The sequence below is a fragment of the Wolffia australiana genome, chromosome 16, assembly GCF_029677425.1.
Source record: "Wolffia australiana isolate 7733 chromosome 16, ASM2967742v1".
Lineage (NCBI taxonomy): Eukaryota > Viridiplantae > Streptophyta > Magnoliopsida > Alismatales > Araceae > Wolffia > Wolffia australiana.
The window spans coordinates 10,824,283-10,840,895 of record NC_135850.1 but is presented as its reverse complement, the minus strand read 5'-3'; the positions used below and the strand labels follow the sequence as shown (position 1 = coordinate 10,840,895).

General features: G+C 41.5%; 2 protein-coding genes across 7 annotated transcripts; one reads left to right on the top strand and one right to left on the bottom strand.

The window, feature by feature from the left end:
- Positions 1-2,146: 2,146 nt before the first annotated feature.
- Positions 2,147-6,846, top strand: LOC144713566 (uncharacterized). Of its 5 annotated transcripts, none has more exons than XM_078588175.1 (5): positions 2,147-2,584; positions 4,191-4,317; positions 4,390-4,948; positions 5,766-6,238; positions 6,366-6,846. In XM_078588175.1, the coding sequence occupies exons 1-4, from the start codon at positions 2,297-2,299 to the stop codon at positions 6,214-6,216; spliced, it is 1,425 nt and encodes a 474-aa protein (XP_078444301.1). In that variant the 5' UTR covers positions 2,147-2,296; the 3' UTR covers positions 6,217-6,238; positions 6,366-6,846. The 5 variants fall into 5 exon arrangements, 3 of the variants coding, with proteins under 3 accessions (XP_078444301.1, XP_078444300.1, XP_078444299.1); XR_013584099.1 differs by having other exon boundaries at positions 2,148-2,584; positions 4,191-4,948; positions 6,366-6,485; positions 6,659-6,846; XR_013584098.1 differs by having other exon boundaries at positions 2,148-2,584; positions 4,191-4,948; positions 6,366-6,495; positions 6,659-6,846.
- On the bottom strand, positions 6,659-10,508 carry LOC144713567 (S-adenosyl-L-methionine-dependent methyltransferases superfamily protein). Of its 2 annotated transcripts, none has more exons than XM_078588176.1 (9): positions 10,351-10,508; positions 10,196-10,264; positions 9,742-9,839; positions 9,582-9,651; positions 8,852-8,897; positions 8,113-8,201; positions 7,993-8,040; positions 7,717-7,776; positions 6,659-7,624 (listed from the first exon to the last, which is right to left on the bottom strand). In XM_078588176.1, the coding sequence occupies exons 1-9, from the start codon at positions 10,408-10,410 to the stop codon at positions 7,520-7,522; spliced, it is 645 nt and encodes a 214-aa protein (XP_078444302.1). In that variant the 5' UTR covers positions 10,411-10,508; the 3' UTR covers positions 6,659-7,519. The 2 variants fall into 2 exon arrangements, with proteins under 2 accessions (XP_078444302.1, XP_078444303.1); XM_078588177.1 differs by having other exon boundaries at positions 10,208-10,264.
- Positions 10,509-16,613: the final 6,105 nt, after the last annotated feature.

The window sequence follows — 16,613 nt, the reverse complement described above, 5'->3', positions numbered from 1 at the left end:
AGATTATCCAACACAATATACAATACACACAAGGATCTCTTCCTTTATATTATCTCAAATGCCCCATCTTTCGCGACCACACGTGGCATCAGTATTTTGATGCCTTGTTGGCCAAGTTGAGAAAGAATCTTGATGGATGGAAACTTTTCTTCCTCTCCCCTAGAGGGCGCATCTAAATTAATCAGCGCATCATCATGAGCATCCCACTTCATACCCTAGCGATCCATTCATTATCGCTCATGGTCCTTCGCTCTGTGGAACGACTATGCGCATGTTTTCTATGGTCAGGTCACCTTGAAGGAGAGCATAGGCACCATTGGGTTTCTTAGATGAAATTTTGTCGGCCGACGATTAAGGGGTCTAGGGATCAGACACCCTCAGGACGTCCAAGACATGCTTTAGAAGAAGCTTGTGTGGCATTTGCGTACCACAAACTCTTCACTGGGAAGTTTCCTCTCGGCCAAGTACGGCGAGTGGGCTCATAGAGAGTTGGATATTTGGGGCAACAAAAGGTGGCCGATTTGGCAGAGACATTGGCTAGCGATATCCACTGTCACACGGTTGCATGTAGGCCAAGGCACGATTAGTGCGTGGAATGATACATGTCTCGCCAACACGACCCTAGCCCACTATGCCCACTTCGTATCACATACACCGCGATTGACTATGGCACAATTGCTCACGGGAAACACGCGCCACTTATGGAAACATCATGCCCTCCCACTCAATATGCTACCACATGCTCTGAGTACTACTATAAGAACCTCTAGTGATCACCCCATTTGGACGTTGACAGTCGACGGGTCCTTCTCTTGTCGGTCCTTTTAGGACCACTTTTGCGACAGATCCCCTACCCAGACCTGGGGCCATTGCATCTAGCATCCATCAATCCTCACTCGCGTCTCCTTCTTCCTTTAGAGACTCATGCATCGTGGCTTCCCGATTGATGATCGAGTGACCCGTATTGGTCACTCGCTCAGTTCGCATTGCCATTGCTTCCCCACTTCTTCCCAGGTTGAGACTATGGAACACCTTTTCTTCAATAGTGAGATTACTCAAGCCTGTCGGCACCACTTTACACATCATTGGCACCCACTTAATCAGCAACCGCGCTTCCCTAACACCGTTAGAGTGTTTTGGCAAGATGTTTATCTCGCCTACACGCTCTAAGCGGAGCCCCTACCTACACATCACTATACCTTACTTAATGTGGCAGAAATGGAAAGGGTGAAATTCTTCTCGTTTTGTAGGGACCCCCATGTAAGTGTCAGATATCATGCGACGAGTCAAGCGATGTATACATCGCACCCATCATCTTCCACCGCCCCTTGCACGCAATTCTGGCCTTACATGCAATCTTCTTCATACTTGGGGCATTCCCGTGACTTTGACCCCCATCACCCATCGACTACAGATTGTCTATTGGCATTCGCCTCCAGTAGGCATTCTCAAGTTGAACATGGATGATGCAGCCAAAGGGAACCCAGGACCAGCCGGAGGAGGTGATATTCTTCGAGATCATACCGGGAGTATACTTTTCGCTTTTTCATCTTTTTACAACATACAAACTAACACAACAGTTGAGGCAATGGCAATACGTGATGACTTGCTCCTCTTCGAGGACTGAAACCTTCACAATATCGTGTGGCAGGACATCATGCAGTGTCACCCCCGATTGACTAGTATCCGCCACCAACTGCGCGAGGGAAACCAGACAGTAGATGCCCTTGCCAACCCTACGTTATGTACTCAAGCCCCATCCTCTCTTTACTTCTCTTGGCAGGACATTCCTCGGGAAGCTCGGGGATGCCACCGCGTAGAGCGCTTCGGCCGCCGGCTCTTCGTACGTGTCGCTCCCTGCCGAAGGATGGCCCCCGCGACTGGCGTATTGCCTGGAGCACTAGAAGTGGGAGCGCTCGCCCTCTCGCCTGATTGTTGTACCCGACGCGCACCTCCATGCTAACGCCTAATGAAGGCGAAAGAGCTCCGTACACTCCATGCACCGCCACTAGGGTTGAGGTCCAGCACGCTGCCAGCACGTGCCAACTTCTACGAGCAAATATTTTTACGCATTTTTTCCTTAATTATAAAGTAAAGTTAATTCCAAAGCACAAAATGGGCAATCATATCATCATATGTGTGAATCTGTGCTCTGGTTATGCGAATTTCCGCACAAATTCCCTACAAGAAGCTGCCAGAAAAGACAGTCAACTCACAAACACCGGAGAAATCTTCTACTCGTTTGTTTGTTTGTTTGTTTGTTTGTTTGATTGTTTGATTTTATCGCAATCTGGAGATGGAGGCAGGAAGGGCGACGCTGTTCTTGGTGAACTTGGCAGGAATCATGGAGAGAGCTGACGAGGCGCTCTTGCCGGCCGTGTACAAGGAAGTGGGAGCAGCCATGGGAGTTTCGCCTTCTGGGTTGGGCTCTCTCACTCTTTTTCGATCGATTGTGCAGTGTTTGAGCTACCCAATCGCTGCTTACATGGCTATTCGGTACAATCGCGCCCACGTCATCGCCTTGGGAGCGTTCCTCTGGGCCGCTGCCACGTTCCTCGTCGGCATATCCGCCTCCTTCTTCCAGGTTAAATCCTCTTCTCTATCGTCAATCACGAATCTCTGGGCACTGATTCTTCTTAATTTTTTCCGACAATGTTGGATCGCGGTTTTGTGAATCTGGGTTTGCCAAAGAATTTTATTTTCTTCGAATTATCCTCCGTAGAGACCATGAACTGAATTATAGATTGGGCTTTGTTCCAGGTTAAATCCTCTTCTTTATCGTCAATCCCTGTTCTCTGCCATGTTCTTCTAGTTAATCTCTTCCCGAGAATGATGGGTCACGATTTTGTGAATCTGGGTTTTCCATAGAAATTTATTTTCTACGAATTATCCTCCCTTGAGATGAACCCATGAGCTGAATTACTGATCGGGCTTTGTTCTACGTGAAATGCTCTTCTCTATCGTCAATCACTAATCTCTGGCCTCTGATTCTTCTTAATCTTTTTGCCGACGATGTTGGATCACGGTTGTGTGAATCTGGGTTTGCCAAAGAATTTTATTTTCTTCGAATCATCCTCCGTAGAGACGAGCCCATGAACTGAATTACGGATTGGGCTTTGTTCTATGTTAAATCCTCTTCTCTATCGTCAATTACTAATCTCTGGCCTCTGATTCTTCTTAATCTTATGCCGACAATGTTGGATCACGGTTTTGTGAATCTGGGCTTGCCAAATAACTTTATTTTCGTCGAATTATCCTCCATAGCGATGAACCCATGAGCTGAATTACGGATTGGGCTTTCTTCCTGGTTACCTCATCTTTTCTCTCATCATCCTTATCGTCTTCTTCTTTGTAATCTGTCACCGACCAGGATGTGTCACGATTTGTGAAACTGGATTTGCCGAAGAACTTTATTTTCTTAAAATTATCCTCCATAAAGATGAACCCATGAACTCTTTTTGAAGCTAAATTACACATTTGGATTTCGAGGTCACCTCTGTCTCTGTTCTCTTGCATTTTCTTGCCGATGAATGATGGGTAAAGATTTCGTGAAATTGTATTTGGTAAAGAACATGTTTTTTCTTGAATCTGAACTACGGATTTAGTTTATGAACTACTCTTTGAATCTGAACTACAGATTTGTCTTCAAGGAATTCGTCCTGTCTTGCCAACGATAATGGTTCACTATTCTTTGAAACTGGGTTTGGCAAAGAACATTATTTTCTTCAAATTTTGCTCTAATAACGATGGAACCATAAACACTTTTTGAATGTGAAAGACGGATTTGGCCTTCCTAGTCTTCCTCTTCTCTTGTCAACAATACTGGATCACGAATCTATGAAACTTGGATTGCAAAAAGAAAATATATATTTTTCTAGTCTTCCTCTCTGGCGATGGACCCATGAATCCTTTTGAAGCTGAACAACGGATTTGGAATCTGAAATAGTGATATCGTCCATTTTAGTGACACAGGTCGCGGTTCCATGAAATATTTCTGAAGAGAGGTTTCCCCAACACCTCCTCTCCCTTATCATTAGCTTCTTTTTCTCTTGAAAATTAATTCACAGCAATAATGGGTCTCAATTTTCGAAATTACGTTGTTAATAAAGATATTTCTTAAAATTTTATTCATCAGCAGTGAGCCAATGAACTCTTTTTGAAACTGAACAACGGATTTAGCTGTTGAACAGATTGCTGTTTCAAGAGCTCTGAACGGGGTGGGCCTGGCGCTGGTCACACCAGCCATCCAGTCTCTAGTGGCTGATTCCACAGATGATGGCAACCGCGGCACTGCATTCGGGTGGCTTCAGCTGACTGGTAACACCGGTTCCATTCTCGGTGGCCTCTTTGCCTTGCTGCTGGCACCAAGAACCTTCATGGGTATCGCAGGATGGAGACTAGCATTCCACCTAGTTGGTCTGGTGAGCGTCCTCGTGGGCCTTTTAGTGGGCCTCTTCGCCGTTGACCCCCGCCATTCTTCTACCAAAGCCGAAGCAGGCGAGTTGGGAATGACCCAACAGAAATCGTTGAAGGAGAGCATCTGGATTCTATTTAGGGAGGCAAAATTTGTGGTAAAGATTCCATCTTTTCAAATAATTGTGGCCCAGGGGGTGACTGGATCTTTCCCTTGGTCTGCTTTGACCTTTTCTACTATGTGGCTGGAGCTGATTGGGTTCTCACATGAAAAAACTGGGCTTTTAATGGGACTGTTCACAGTTGCAACATCTCTTGGAGCTCTTTTTGGGGGCAAGATGGGTGATGTTTTATCCAAGCGGTTTCCCAACTCTGGGCGGATTATTTTATCACAGATAAGTTCTGGTTCTGCAATCCCTCTTGCAGCTGTGCTTTTGTTAGGTTTGCCTGATGACCCTTCATCCGGATTTTCTTATGGGCTTGTTTTGTTCATCATGGGCTTATTCATCTCATGGAATGCTTCTGCCACAAACAAGTATGTGTATATCCTTTTCTATGTTTTTTTCAGAGATTTTTTTAGACTTTATTATTAGAACTTTATTAGAGATTCAAAGTTTTGATTTTATTTTATTAAGAAAAAACTTTTTTTTGTCCATAGGGATAGTAAGAAGCAGTGGAATATAAAATTATAATTTCGGAAATATGTTTACTCCTCACAAGTCATGACGGGGAACAAGATAGAGTACTGCTGTGGAAGATGTCTTCTGTCATAAAGATAGTTAAAAATACTCTCATTTATTGGGGCAACGTCTATTGTCCTTTCAACATTTATGTTTTTGGAGATTAATTTAACCTTGAAATAAGTTATAACATCACTATATGGTAAAAGGGGTGACGATTTGTAATGTTTGGATCCTCGCACAATTTTTGGAGAAATTGTGGCCGAGAGATAAACAAACTGTACGATGTTTTTGCTTCGAATTTTTTCATGTTTTTAGTGATTTATTTAAGCACACTTTAAGTGGCTACCTCAACTTATTACAAAACAAATGGATTCAATCCATCTGCAGCCCATTTTTAAAATAAATTATGCCTAGAGATCAAGAACAATTATTTATCCTTTGAACAGATCATTTAACATATATTCTTTCAGAGATTTTTAGAACCATGAAATAAGTGATAACATCAAGTTCTGGTAGAATAGAACCATCATATTTGAATCAGTGTGGTTTCTGCTGCCCGAAAGACCGAGATCAATAAAATATGCTTTGATCTTCCAACTTTTGTTGTATTTGGAGATTTACTGCACCATAAAGTAACTCATAAAATTTTAATATGTGTGATTTTTGCAGCCCAATTTTTGCCGAAATTGTGCCCGAGAGATCGAGAACAAGTATTTACGCTTTGGATAGATCATTTGAGACCGTTCTAGCATCGTTTGCGCCCCCAGTGGTTGGCCTCTTATCTGAGCACGTCTATGGTTACAAGCCAGCTCCAACAAATGCCTCTAATGCTACAATAGTTGAAGTGGACAGAGAAAATGCCACATCATTGGCCAAGGCCCTTTACACAGCCATCTCTATTCCCATGACTCTCTGTTGCCTCATATACTCTTTCCTCTACGGCACTTATCCTAGAGATAGAGAGAGAGCTAGAATGGACTCCCTAATCGCCTCTGAACTCCAGGAGATCGAGTTGGCCTACGACAGAACCGAGATAGAGCTTTCTTATGGAGAAGATGAACTTGAAGTAGACAATATGGATGAAAAGTTATTAATTCCTCAACAACCAAAGTCAGATTAAGTTCATTGAAGATCATTTTTATGTAAGATTTAAGAGTTTTATGAAATTCATAAGCATATGTTTTGGAGATTAAGCATTGTGTATTAGATGAAATATTTTCATTTGTTGGGTGTTAGAGTCCTGGAGATAACCGATTCTTGAAATTGTAGGGTTATAAATACCCCTTTGTAAGGTCATTAGAGGGACTTTTGGATGAAAGATCAACTTTTGGTTTCTTGGCACGAGTAGCTGTATCCGGCTTTCGTGAGAAAAGAACTCCCGATTCGGAGGTTCATGAGAGTTTGTTCACCTATCATTCTCTCTTCTTCTCCCTTCTTCCATCTCTCCTATTCTCCTCTATACCCCTCGTCCCATTTCTTGATTTTGTTAGATCTCCACGGGGATCGTAACATTGGGAAACTATAAGCATTCACGTATTCCCTTTGGCCATATAATTGTGCAGGTTGTGGAAATGTAAAATGCCACTGATGCCGAGCCCTTGCTTGTACGCTGATGAGTATTTTGGGATCTTTGGTGGAAGTGTAATCAGTTTGCTTATACAATATTTTTGTTGTTATTGGTATTAAACGTTTAAGACTCTACATGCATCAACAGTTTTATCGGTAAATTATTCAAGTGCTCCTGAAGTCATGTCTTGTGTTCGTGAGTCTGATTTATATTGTAATTCAACCTATTGCACTAGGTTTGGATAATTCTTGGCCTTGAAGATGACGATTCTTATACAATCTCTATTCTCTGAAGATGATTTCCCAATAGACAATGGCCATGAAGAGCTTCCACGTCTCTACTAATTGATGGGGATTCTCAGGGTTTGAAGGAAATTCAAGATGGATCTTAACATTAATAATAGATGTATATATATATATATATATTTAAATAGCAGGGAGGGGGGTTAAAAACGGGGAACATAATGAGCATGTGTAAAACTTGTCAAGGGTACTTGTCGAGAACTAACTTCAGCCAATGAATGTAGCACTCATTGACTTTCTTCTTGAAAAAATATATTTAAACTCTCCCCCTCTAAGACAATGGCGAATTAACCAAACAAGATTGCTGCTTCTCAATTGTTTTGAGGTATATTGGAAGCATGTAGTTCAATACAAAGATAAATTGAAGGCTTCAACGGCATCGATTGCGAGTATTGACAATTTTATCAGAATTTTTTCGGGGAAGAAAAATTATATCTGTGAGAGAGTGTTTCCTGTAGGACCTCCCCCCAACTAACATTTGATTTACCTCGCCTCCTAAAAATTAATTCAATAAAATGTTTTTTTCTAGCATGAATACAGAAAATCAGTAAGCATCAAGGTGGGGAGACTGTTCGAGGAAGAAACCTCCAGAGATCAACTGCCACATCGACCTCTTTCTGGCGGTGAAACTTGTACATTTGTGGAATATCAAACCGAAGCTGGTGAAATGAAAATTAAGAGCGTCATAGAAAATTTTGTTTATAAATTTAAGAAGCAGGATTCTTCCTCCTTTTTTCACCCTTCCCCTTACCTCGCATAAGACCTCAGCGCTTTGGCAATTGAAGCTCCGAAGGGCAGTTTTCTTCACATGCTGTAGAAGAATTTACAAGAAATCAGGCACATTAGAGAAAGGAGAAGAAGATGAGACTTACACATATTATCATCTTATTTTAAATGAGCTGTTCTCTAAATGTCAGCATAAACTTTACATAGGATGATATGCAGATAAAAAAAATGATTGCTAAGAAAATTTCTGAAGGTTTTGAGAAAAAAAAGAGAAGAGAAATCATAGTTTTTTGAGACTGGCCTCTCTTGTGCTTGTTTTGTGAAGGGAGTAAACTGCCCGAGATGCTACCTAAAATAAACCCGAAAAGGGGGATCAGATGATAGATATTATGTAAATAAGTTGAATGGCGAAATTCCAAACCTGGAGAGCCATAGAAAGGAATGCCATGTCAATCCCTTTTCGTTTGGTCCCAAATGGTGGGTTCATCACCACTGTGTCGATGCACCTAGCTAAGATATTTAAAAACTAGCCATCAAAAGTCATCAAGATAGAAAGAGAGAGAGTGAGAAAGATAAGGAAATCAAACAAACAACATCATAAAGTTGAAACTTGAATTCAATCATATAAGAACGCCATTATTTATGAAGAAAAAATCGACTTTAATAAAAGTCCGGGTAACAGGAGATTGGATCCCCAACCCCTTTTAAGGCTATTTCTGTCAATTCAGCCCACTACGGAAGGTGTTTTGGTCGTTTAATTGTTAGGAATGAAGCCAAGACTTGAGGAACGGAGTAAAATTGGTTTTTGTGGTTGTTTTCGTCATTAATAAAACACTCATTTAAGCTTTGGGCAGAAAATACAGAACCATTTTTATAAAATACACACTTTCAATAATTTTAACAATATTAACCGAAATGATTAATTTGACGATGTACCATACCACTTCTATCATAAAAGTTGAGTTACATCGCTTACATTGATTAAATGTAATAAGGTTCAGTTATATTTTTTAATACCAAGACACAAAAATGAGCTTATTTGACTCATTAATATGATCTCCATCATTTTCCAACATCTGGGGAAAAAATCCATGAAGTCCAAAAAAGATTCTTACATAATTCCACAAACAACAAAGGGTATTCAAAAGCAGAGAACTGACCGCTCTGGAAATGTCTGACATCACATAATAGCAGATCTATATCCACCTGCCCATAATTTACAAGTATTAGAATGATATCCGTGAATCTCATGGGCAAGGATAGCTAAGTAATAGACTCCTCTTTGAAATCTATCCAGAATCAAGAAAAGGACAGAGAAGAAGAACAAGATGAGAAACTAATGCGGCATAATCCTCAAGAATTTCCCTGTAAGGAAGCCCTTTCCTTCAAAGTAACAGAACACAGATAACTTGTGCCCAAAGCTCAACTGATGATTCAAGACCCTTATCACTAAGCCAGAGAGTAAAATAATCATAACAAACATGTGGGGCTTAAAACCAAGTTAGCCCAGATGAAGAATGTCCCAAGCTCAACGACCTATAATAACTATAAATTTCTCAAATAAATCTTCTCTCAAGCTCAATGACCTATAAGAGAAAAGTCCTTTAATAATCATCAAGCTCAATGACCACTGCTGATGATAATGATGATTAAATCTTCTCTCACCATCTTAGTGAGGTTAACAGGGTGAGAGTGAGGCGACAAAATGAAATATGCATGCAGATGAGCGACAATGATGATAGTGATTTCATCGTCGCCATCGTCATTGTGGCGAGGACGAATGTCGGGAATGCTTACAATGTATTATCCTATTCGGTTTGTCATCATTAGAGACAGCAAACACTTTTTACGCTGTATAAAAGGGGAAGAACTGAAGTCCTTGACCAGTACCTCCAGCTCCTCGGCATTCTGCAAGGCGATCTCAAGAGAGCTACTATCAACATCAATCCCAACTACATGCCTGTCAGTTCATATATAAAACATAAGGAAACCTCATCTTTATTTAATTTATTACAATAAATTATGCAAATATCAAGCATATATGACTCACTCTGCACCCAAAAGAGCACTTGCAATCCCCAAAGTTCCACACCCGCAGCCAAAATCCGCCACGATTTTACCGTTTATATCTCCAAATGTGGTCTCCGCCTGATCATTAAAAAACATATTAAGAGAATAAACCACCAAAAACCTGAATTTCTTTTAAGAGCTGACAGAATTTTTCTCGTCCAAAATGCAACCGGGCATTCAAAAATCTATAGGGCTCATCACAAAATTAATCGAAGATAAAGGAAATCATCACGGAATATTTAGAGACCAAATGATTCACTAAGAGAAAAAATAGCCAAAAACCGGTATTTTTTTCAGAACTAACGTAACCCTTTCCCGTTCTAAACGCCAGGAAAATACTACTTGACATACAAATCCAGCGACTAGATAATAAAATCAACCGAAAATAAAGGAAACAATCAGTCGATAGTCAAAATAGAAGAAATTGATGGTACGTGGGACATTACGGCGTAGATCATTCTCGAAGCTATGTGAGGCCCAGTAGGGTATTGCTCAAGCTCAGCCTGACCAAGCAGAGAAGCCACTCAATGATCCGTCAGCAGACGATAGAATGAAATGGGTAAGAAAAAGATTGAATCTTTTTATGAACCTTCGGCTCGGAGAACTGATCAAGTTCCCCAAGAAGGCTTTCGAGCTGCTTCAGCTTCATCTGCCACGGCTGGACGATCCTGAAAGACGATCAAACGGATGACTGAGGAAACGGGCAAGAAGGCTCAGAAAGGAAGAGAGTAGAGAATTAAATGTACAGAAGTATCTTATAGAGTAAATATGCCTGAAAGTAATGGAAATTCATTGCTATAAATCCTAGTCTGGAGATATATGAACTTTCTAGCATACTTGTATCTTATACAGTAAAAATACACCTCTATTTTTTATGTAACATAACTGCTGCAACATCCATTGTGGAAGATAGAAAGTATTTATATAGAGAGGGAGACATTGGTGGAAGACAATGCTGGTCATTGGTGTTGATGTCATCATGTTGGTTCGATCATCATCACATCTTAATCATGGTGTCATCAACAAATCCAATGTGTGTGCAGATATAAGTTCATTTCATATAATCATGGGAAAATTTCTATTAAGTCATAAGAATTATCAATAGTAGTAAATCCTAAGAATGTTGGAGAAATCTAATACAATGAACATCTACTTCAATATCAAACTCTTTGGCTATGGTACATTCAAAAGAATCGTGGGTCTACATGGGTATGGTGTGCAATCATCTTTAAATTTAGTTTTCTAATTCCATCCCCTGAACGCCAGTAATAAGTGGCTTACAAGCAAATCACGCTGAATGCCAGTAGTAAGTGGCTTACAAGCTAACCCTAATTACAGCTGCTTGGGCCGAACTATTGATATACTGAATGTGCGGGCTATGTCCACCCCAGAAAGACAAAATAGGCCCATTAAGGCCAGTTCTTAAAAAACGTTGGGGTGAAATGGACCCATTTAGCTCCAGTTATAATAGAATGCTTCAAATGGACTGGCATTAATATGGTTCCCAACTACTAACCCAATTTGGGCCATGCAAAAATGATTGGCCTGCTCCAAGCCTTAAAAATCTTTAATCTTCCCTTTACCCCAAAATATTTTGGGACCCAAATTCAGACTACAATGAAGAAATTGGTCCCATACGACTTAAAAAAATATTATATAGGTGCCCATTTTGGACCAGCTACTATTGGGACAGTCCTAATCTCAATAACTAGACTACCTTGAGAGTGAAACAAAATGGAACAAATTTCTTACTGTACTAAAATGAGCAGCCTAAATCATGTGAACGCCCAAAGAACTCTGGCCCAAAATGGACTAACACTTAGAAATGGCCCAATAAGGGCCACATTATGTAAGACCTCATTGGCCAGCACATACTAGGCCTCCCAAGCGTGGAATATTGTGAGGCCTCAATCTCTTTGGGTTTCCATAGCGAAGGCCCGAGGCTCCAGCAGGCACATGGCTTAGTGGCATTGTGCATAGTGGCAAGACACTATAGGCGCACTCCAATGGGCCGAGAGTGGTGTCAACATGGGGTAGGGAGACCTCGTGCTCGGTACCAAAGCCTTAGGATACTACACATAGTGTGTTAGATCTCGAGGAGGCATTGGAGCGCATCCTTTAACAAGTCCTACAAGCGCGCGGTGCGCCATGCAGGATCAACCACAAGCACACGTGTTGGGGAGCTATGTGGCAGAATTGACATTCCAGCCACAAGTCGTGGGAGATCACCAAGTGGGTTTGGCGTGCTGCCTTATCGTCAAGTGCCAAATTACCCAGGCCATGTCGCCATGTAACTAGGCGCGCCCAGCTCTATAAATTCTCTTGGCAGTATGGTTCACATCGTTCTCTCTCAAGTGACTGACCCTAATACTTCTCCTCAAACTCTCATATACCCAAAGACTTCTGTTGCAAGTTTAAAGGTTGTTTGACTTGCTGAACAAGATTAAGGTTCATGGGCTGTTAAACTGTGAATTTGACCCCAACACATTCAGCCGCATGACAAATGTACCTGGAGAGTAGCCCAAATTTTTGCTTACATTTTCTTGACACCTAGAGCGGATAGCGATCAGTATAGAAATGCACCCAATTTAATAAATAAATTAGAAATGGACATAAACAGACTAGGATTTGAGTTCCCAGATGAAAACCAAACAAAACTATGCATATCATTGGGCCATATTGAAATTAAACGACCTATGCAGATTTAGTACAAGTCTAAACATACATTGAGTTATTAATTAAGAACGATATCACAAAAGTGAATCTTCTTTAGTAAATATTGATCACCCTCATATGTTAGACATTAAGAATATATAGTTTCCTATTATCAAGGTTAGTTCATGACAAAAGGCAAGCTAGTGTAGGATGAGACAACATATAATATTGGGTTCTGATGCCTTGATTGAATAATAGAAAACTATTAAGCATGCAGCAAAAGCTTTGATCAATTCCAAATCAATCTCTAAAATACAATACATCACATGTAGCTTGTGGGGAACTTAATCCACCCTTGACTTGTTGACTTTGAGATTGCTCTAAAGGCAGTCAGGTATCTAGTCTCTAGAAGTATCCACGCAATTAATTTGTTCTTGGATCTCTACTTAGTCTTCTCCAATTCTTATTGAGAACCTTGTAAACCTTCTCACCATGAAGGCTCTCTTCTTGGATGAGTGGAGAATAGCTCAAAAGGAAGAAAGGGGGCACCCAGTTATGGCTAGTCTAGGTGCCTAAAATGGTTTCCCCTTCACCTATTATATTTATTTGAAATTTTTCATAAAAACCTATTAACTAAAATATATTTACTAATTCCCATATGATATTATGCATGTAACCCTCTAGGCCCATATATCATTCTAGTTAATAAGTTTAGTGGCCAAAGTACATGTATTAGCCAACCTTATTAGTTTAACTATATCAACATATTGATTAAATAACTCAGGATCAATTTAACCCAATCAATAAATTATGTTTCCAGCCTGTGGGTTGCCAAGCTACACCTCGTGCTTAGAGGATATTGAGTAGCGTTCGAACTTTCTCATGGAACTTTTATTGTCATTGGTTATCATTCGCCGGAGACTCCCGAACAACTTAGGGTATGTTTGATCGTCAAACACTAATATGTCATCCGATTTGTACTGATGTGTAAGGGGGGTCATTGGATAACATCTTCTCCAATAGCCTCGTTACCTTGGTCATGGATTTAGCTGCATCATCTTCTTTGAGACAATCTCCTCTTATACCAAGTGCATATGATCCCGTTTGGACCACTCAATCATCTCTATAGGCTTCTTTCTATATCCAAGCTATGAATTGTTTGGATCCCATAGTTAGAGACTCATCAGCCAAAGTCAAAACATAGTTTTCCATCCACGAGATGTCCTTGATGTCTCAGATCAACAGATCACTTATAGAACTATATACTCCACTAGAATAATAGGAACTAATATTTCATGGTGGTATGATTTGGATTGACGACCACATATTATCCACCATATAAACCCACTATATACTCCAGAAATTTAAATTTCATGTCCGACATGTTGGGTCCTTGATTTGAGCATGAAAAAACAAAAGTAGGCTCTCTTTTGAAAATAAATTTCTTTAATATGTTTGAGCTTTTATCTGTACTTGCCTTATGTCTGTAATAGTTTATTACGTTATTCTTATAAATTGATATTTAAGATTCAAATGAGATCTTATTGTCAGTGTCTTCTATCATCCAAAGGTATCATCATCAAAATATGAGGCATTCATGAGCTACCAATACCTTGTAATTGGATTGTACTTAAGTCTTTATTCAGTGTATAATAATCTAATATTAGTGTTATCTCATGCCACATGCAATTTAGCCCTAGAGGGGACTTACACAAATATGGTAAAGATATTACTTGCGAATTCATATTGCTATCAAAATATTAATTATTAATGGTGTGACATATGTCTTGTTACAAAATCTACTATATTAGTAAGTCAGAAATCTTATGTGAGTTTTTATTGTCCTTCTTTCATTACTTGGATCAAAATATATAACTTGAAGAATTGGAAAAAGGAAATCACGACTGTTCTTTGGTACCAAGATACAAGCTATGCAATTACACATAATTGGGTTCTAGAGGCCTTGACATGGATGAAAAAATCAAAACATTCCGTAGCGGAAAACATAAACAGAATCGAACGGCACTAATAAAACTATTAACGAAGTACTTGCGCACAAATCACATTCGTGATTTATTGGATCTTAGAGCAAGACGAGTTGAGCTATTCAAGTGTGCAGCCTCTAAACGTATCCATGCCATCCTCGGCACGTTGGATATTCTCCTTCTTGTTGGTGAGCCCCGTTCAATCTCTGTCATCATCGTTGTGACGTCCCGATCGCTTTGGGAGTGGAGAGGGGGTGTGGGAGAAGGGAGAAGCAGGATAAGGACCCTGAACCATTCTGGCATGGGTGAATTTTTTTTAAGCCCTTCCCTATTTATACTAAGTGGTTATCTTTCATAAAAACCCCAAAAACTTAAGTATATCCAAAGAGCATTTGCGTGTGACCCTCTAGGCCCATGTATCAATCTAGTTAACGACTCTAGGGGCCCAATAACCTTTATTAGTCTTCCAAATTTACTATCTATATCATCATATAGATTAATTAACGTGAGATTTATTTAGCCCTATCAATAGGTTGAGTCTCTAACATGTGGGGTGCTAAGCTACACCTCGTGCTCTAGAAGATACAAAGGAGTGTGTATCAACTTACTCATGGAACATGTTCGTCATCACTTATAATGTATGTATAATCCCTCATCCATTTGACACTCCTAAGGGTATGGTCAAGTGTCAAACCCTAATCGGTCATCCGAGTTAGTACTGATGCATTCGGAAATCATAGAAGAACTCTTCTCCAATATTTCACTGCCTTGGCCGAGGACTTCATCGCATCATCTTCCTTGAGCTGTTACCTCTTATACCGAGGGTAGATGATCCCATCTTGACCATTCAATTGTCTTCGTGAACTTCTTGATGCACCTGAACTAAGACTATTTAGAATTCCATGATTAGGGACACGTAAGTCATAGTCAAAGTACAAATGTCCGTCCACAATACATTTTTGGTGTCTCATGTCTAAGGACCACTTACACAACCGTGACGTGAATCAACCTGATTGACAATTTGGTATAATAACATTTAGGGACTCATACGGATCAATTCAGTGAACTCTTTCCACTAAAGAGAACCCACTATCTATCCTTAGTGTCTCCACACTAATGGCTACGGGACCCGCCATACTCATCATATGAGTGAGGCTAGATAGTGTTATTCTATCTGGATACTTCGATGTCCTTCTCGAATATCCTTCGAATAGGAATATTTAGAACACATGCTTAAAGATTAGTGATCTCCATATTATGATCTCATCATAATTCACTAAGTGATGGGGGACCATCCAGCCTTACAAGCGTCTCGTCTATGTTTTCCTTCGTGTGCCCGTGTATCTGTTTTCTTTTTTCCCTAATTGGGCCCTCCCTTTAAACTTTTGGGCCTTCTTTTCTTTTTCTAAGGAAGAAGGCCTATATTTCCCCTATAAGAGGAGAGGGGTGTCCATCTTAAGAAAAAAGTCTTGTTGAATTTTTGGAAAAAAGAATAACCCGTTCCATCCTTGTGAGAGGAGAGAAAGAAAAGAGGGAGTGAGAGAGAAGGGCGGAACGGAATAGGGCCGACTTGGGCCACCCGTCCCGTTCCGCCCTCCCCCTCCACCCCCCCCTCTTCCGTCGGGCATGCCGACGAAACTCTAGGTGGCCGCCGCGGCTGCTGCCGTGGTCCCAGGTCGAGGGGCCGCCGCCCTCCCACAAGGCCACCGCCCTTGCACGGGGCACCGCCCGAGCACAGGGCCACCGCCCGAGCACGGGGCCGCTGCCCTCGCATGGGACCGCCGCCCTCGCACAGGGCCGCCACCCTCACACGGGGCCGCCGCCCTTGCACGGGGCCGCCGCCCTTGCACGGGGCCGCTGCCCAAGCACAGGGCCGCCGCCCGAGCATGGGGCCATCACCTACAGCCACACACAGCCGCGCACGCCGCCACCCTCGGCCGCCTCCCGCGGCCCTCGACGACCGCCTCTAGCCGCCCTCGACGGCCGCCTCCCACCGCCCTCGATGGTCATCCTAGATACTACACTCGCCTCCGAGCCTGTTATCGTGCCCAATTGCACCACCGTCCTCAATACTACGCTCGCCTCTGAGTTCGTCAACGCCGCCACACACGGTCGCGCACCCCGCCGTCCTCGACGGCCACCTCCCACTGCCCTCAATGACCGTCCTCGATACTACGCTCGCCTCCGAGCCCATTACCGCACCCAGTTGCGC

Coding starts and splice junctions, on each gene's coding strand:
- LOC144713566 (XM_078588174.1), top strand. CDS start 2,297: ATGGAGGCAGGAAGGGCGACGCTGTTCTTGGTGAACTTGGCAGGAATC. Junction 2,585..4,190: donor TATCCGCCTCCTTCTTCCAG/GTTAAATCCTCT, acceptor GCTGTTGAACAG/ATTGCTGTTTCAAGAGCTCT. Junction 4,949..5,765: donor AATGCTTCTGCCACAAACAA/GTATGTGTATAT, acceptor TGATTTTTGCAG/CCCAATTTTTGCCGAAATTG.
- LOC144713567 (XM_078588176.1), bottom strand. CDS start 10,410: ATGAAGCTGAAGCAGCTCGAAAGCCTTCTTGGGGAACTTGATCAGTTC. Junction 9,840..10,195: donor TCTACGCCGTAATGTCCCAC/GTACCATCAATT, acceptor TTTAATGATCAG/GCGGAGACCACATTTGGAGA. Junction 8,202..8,851: donor TGTCAGACATTTCCAGAGCG/GTCAGTTCTCTG, acceptor TAAATATCTTAG/CTAGGTGCATCGACACAGTG.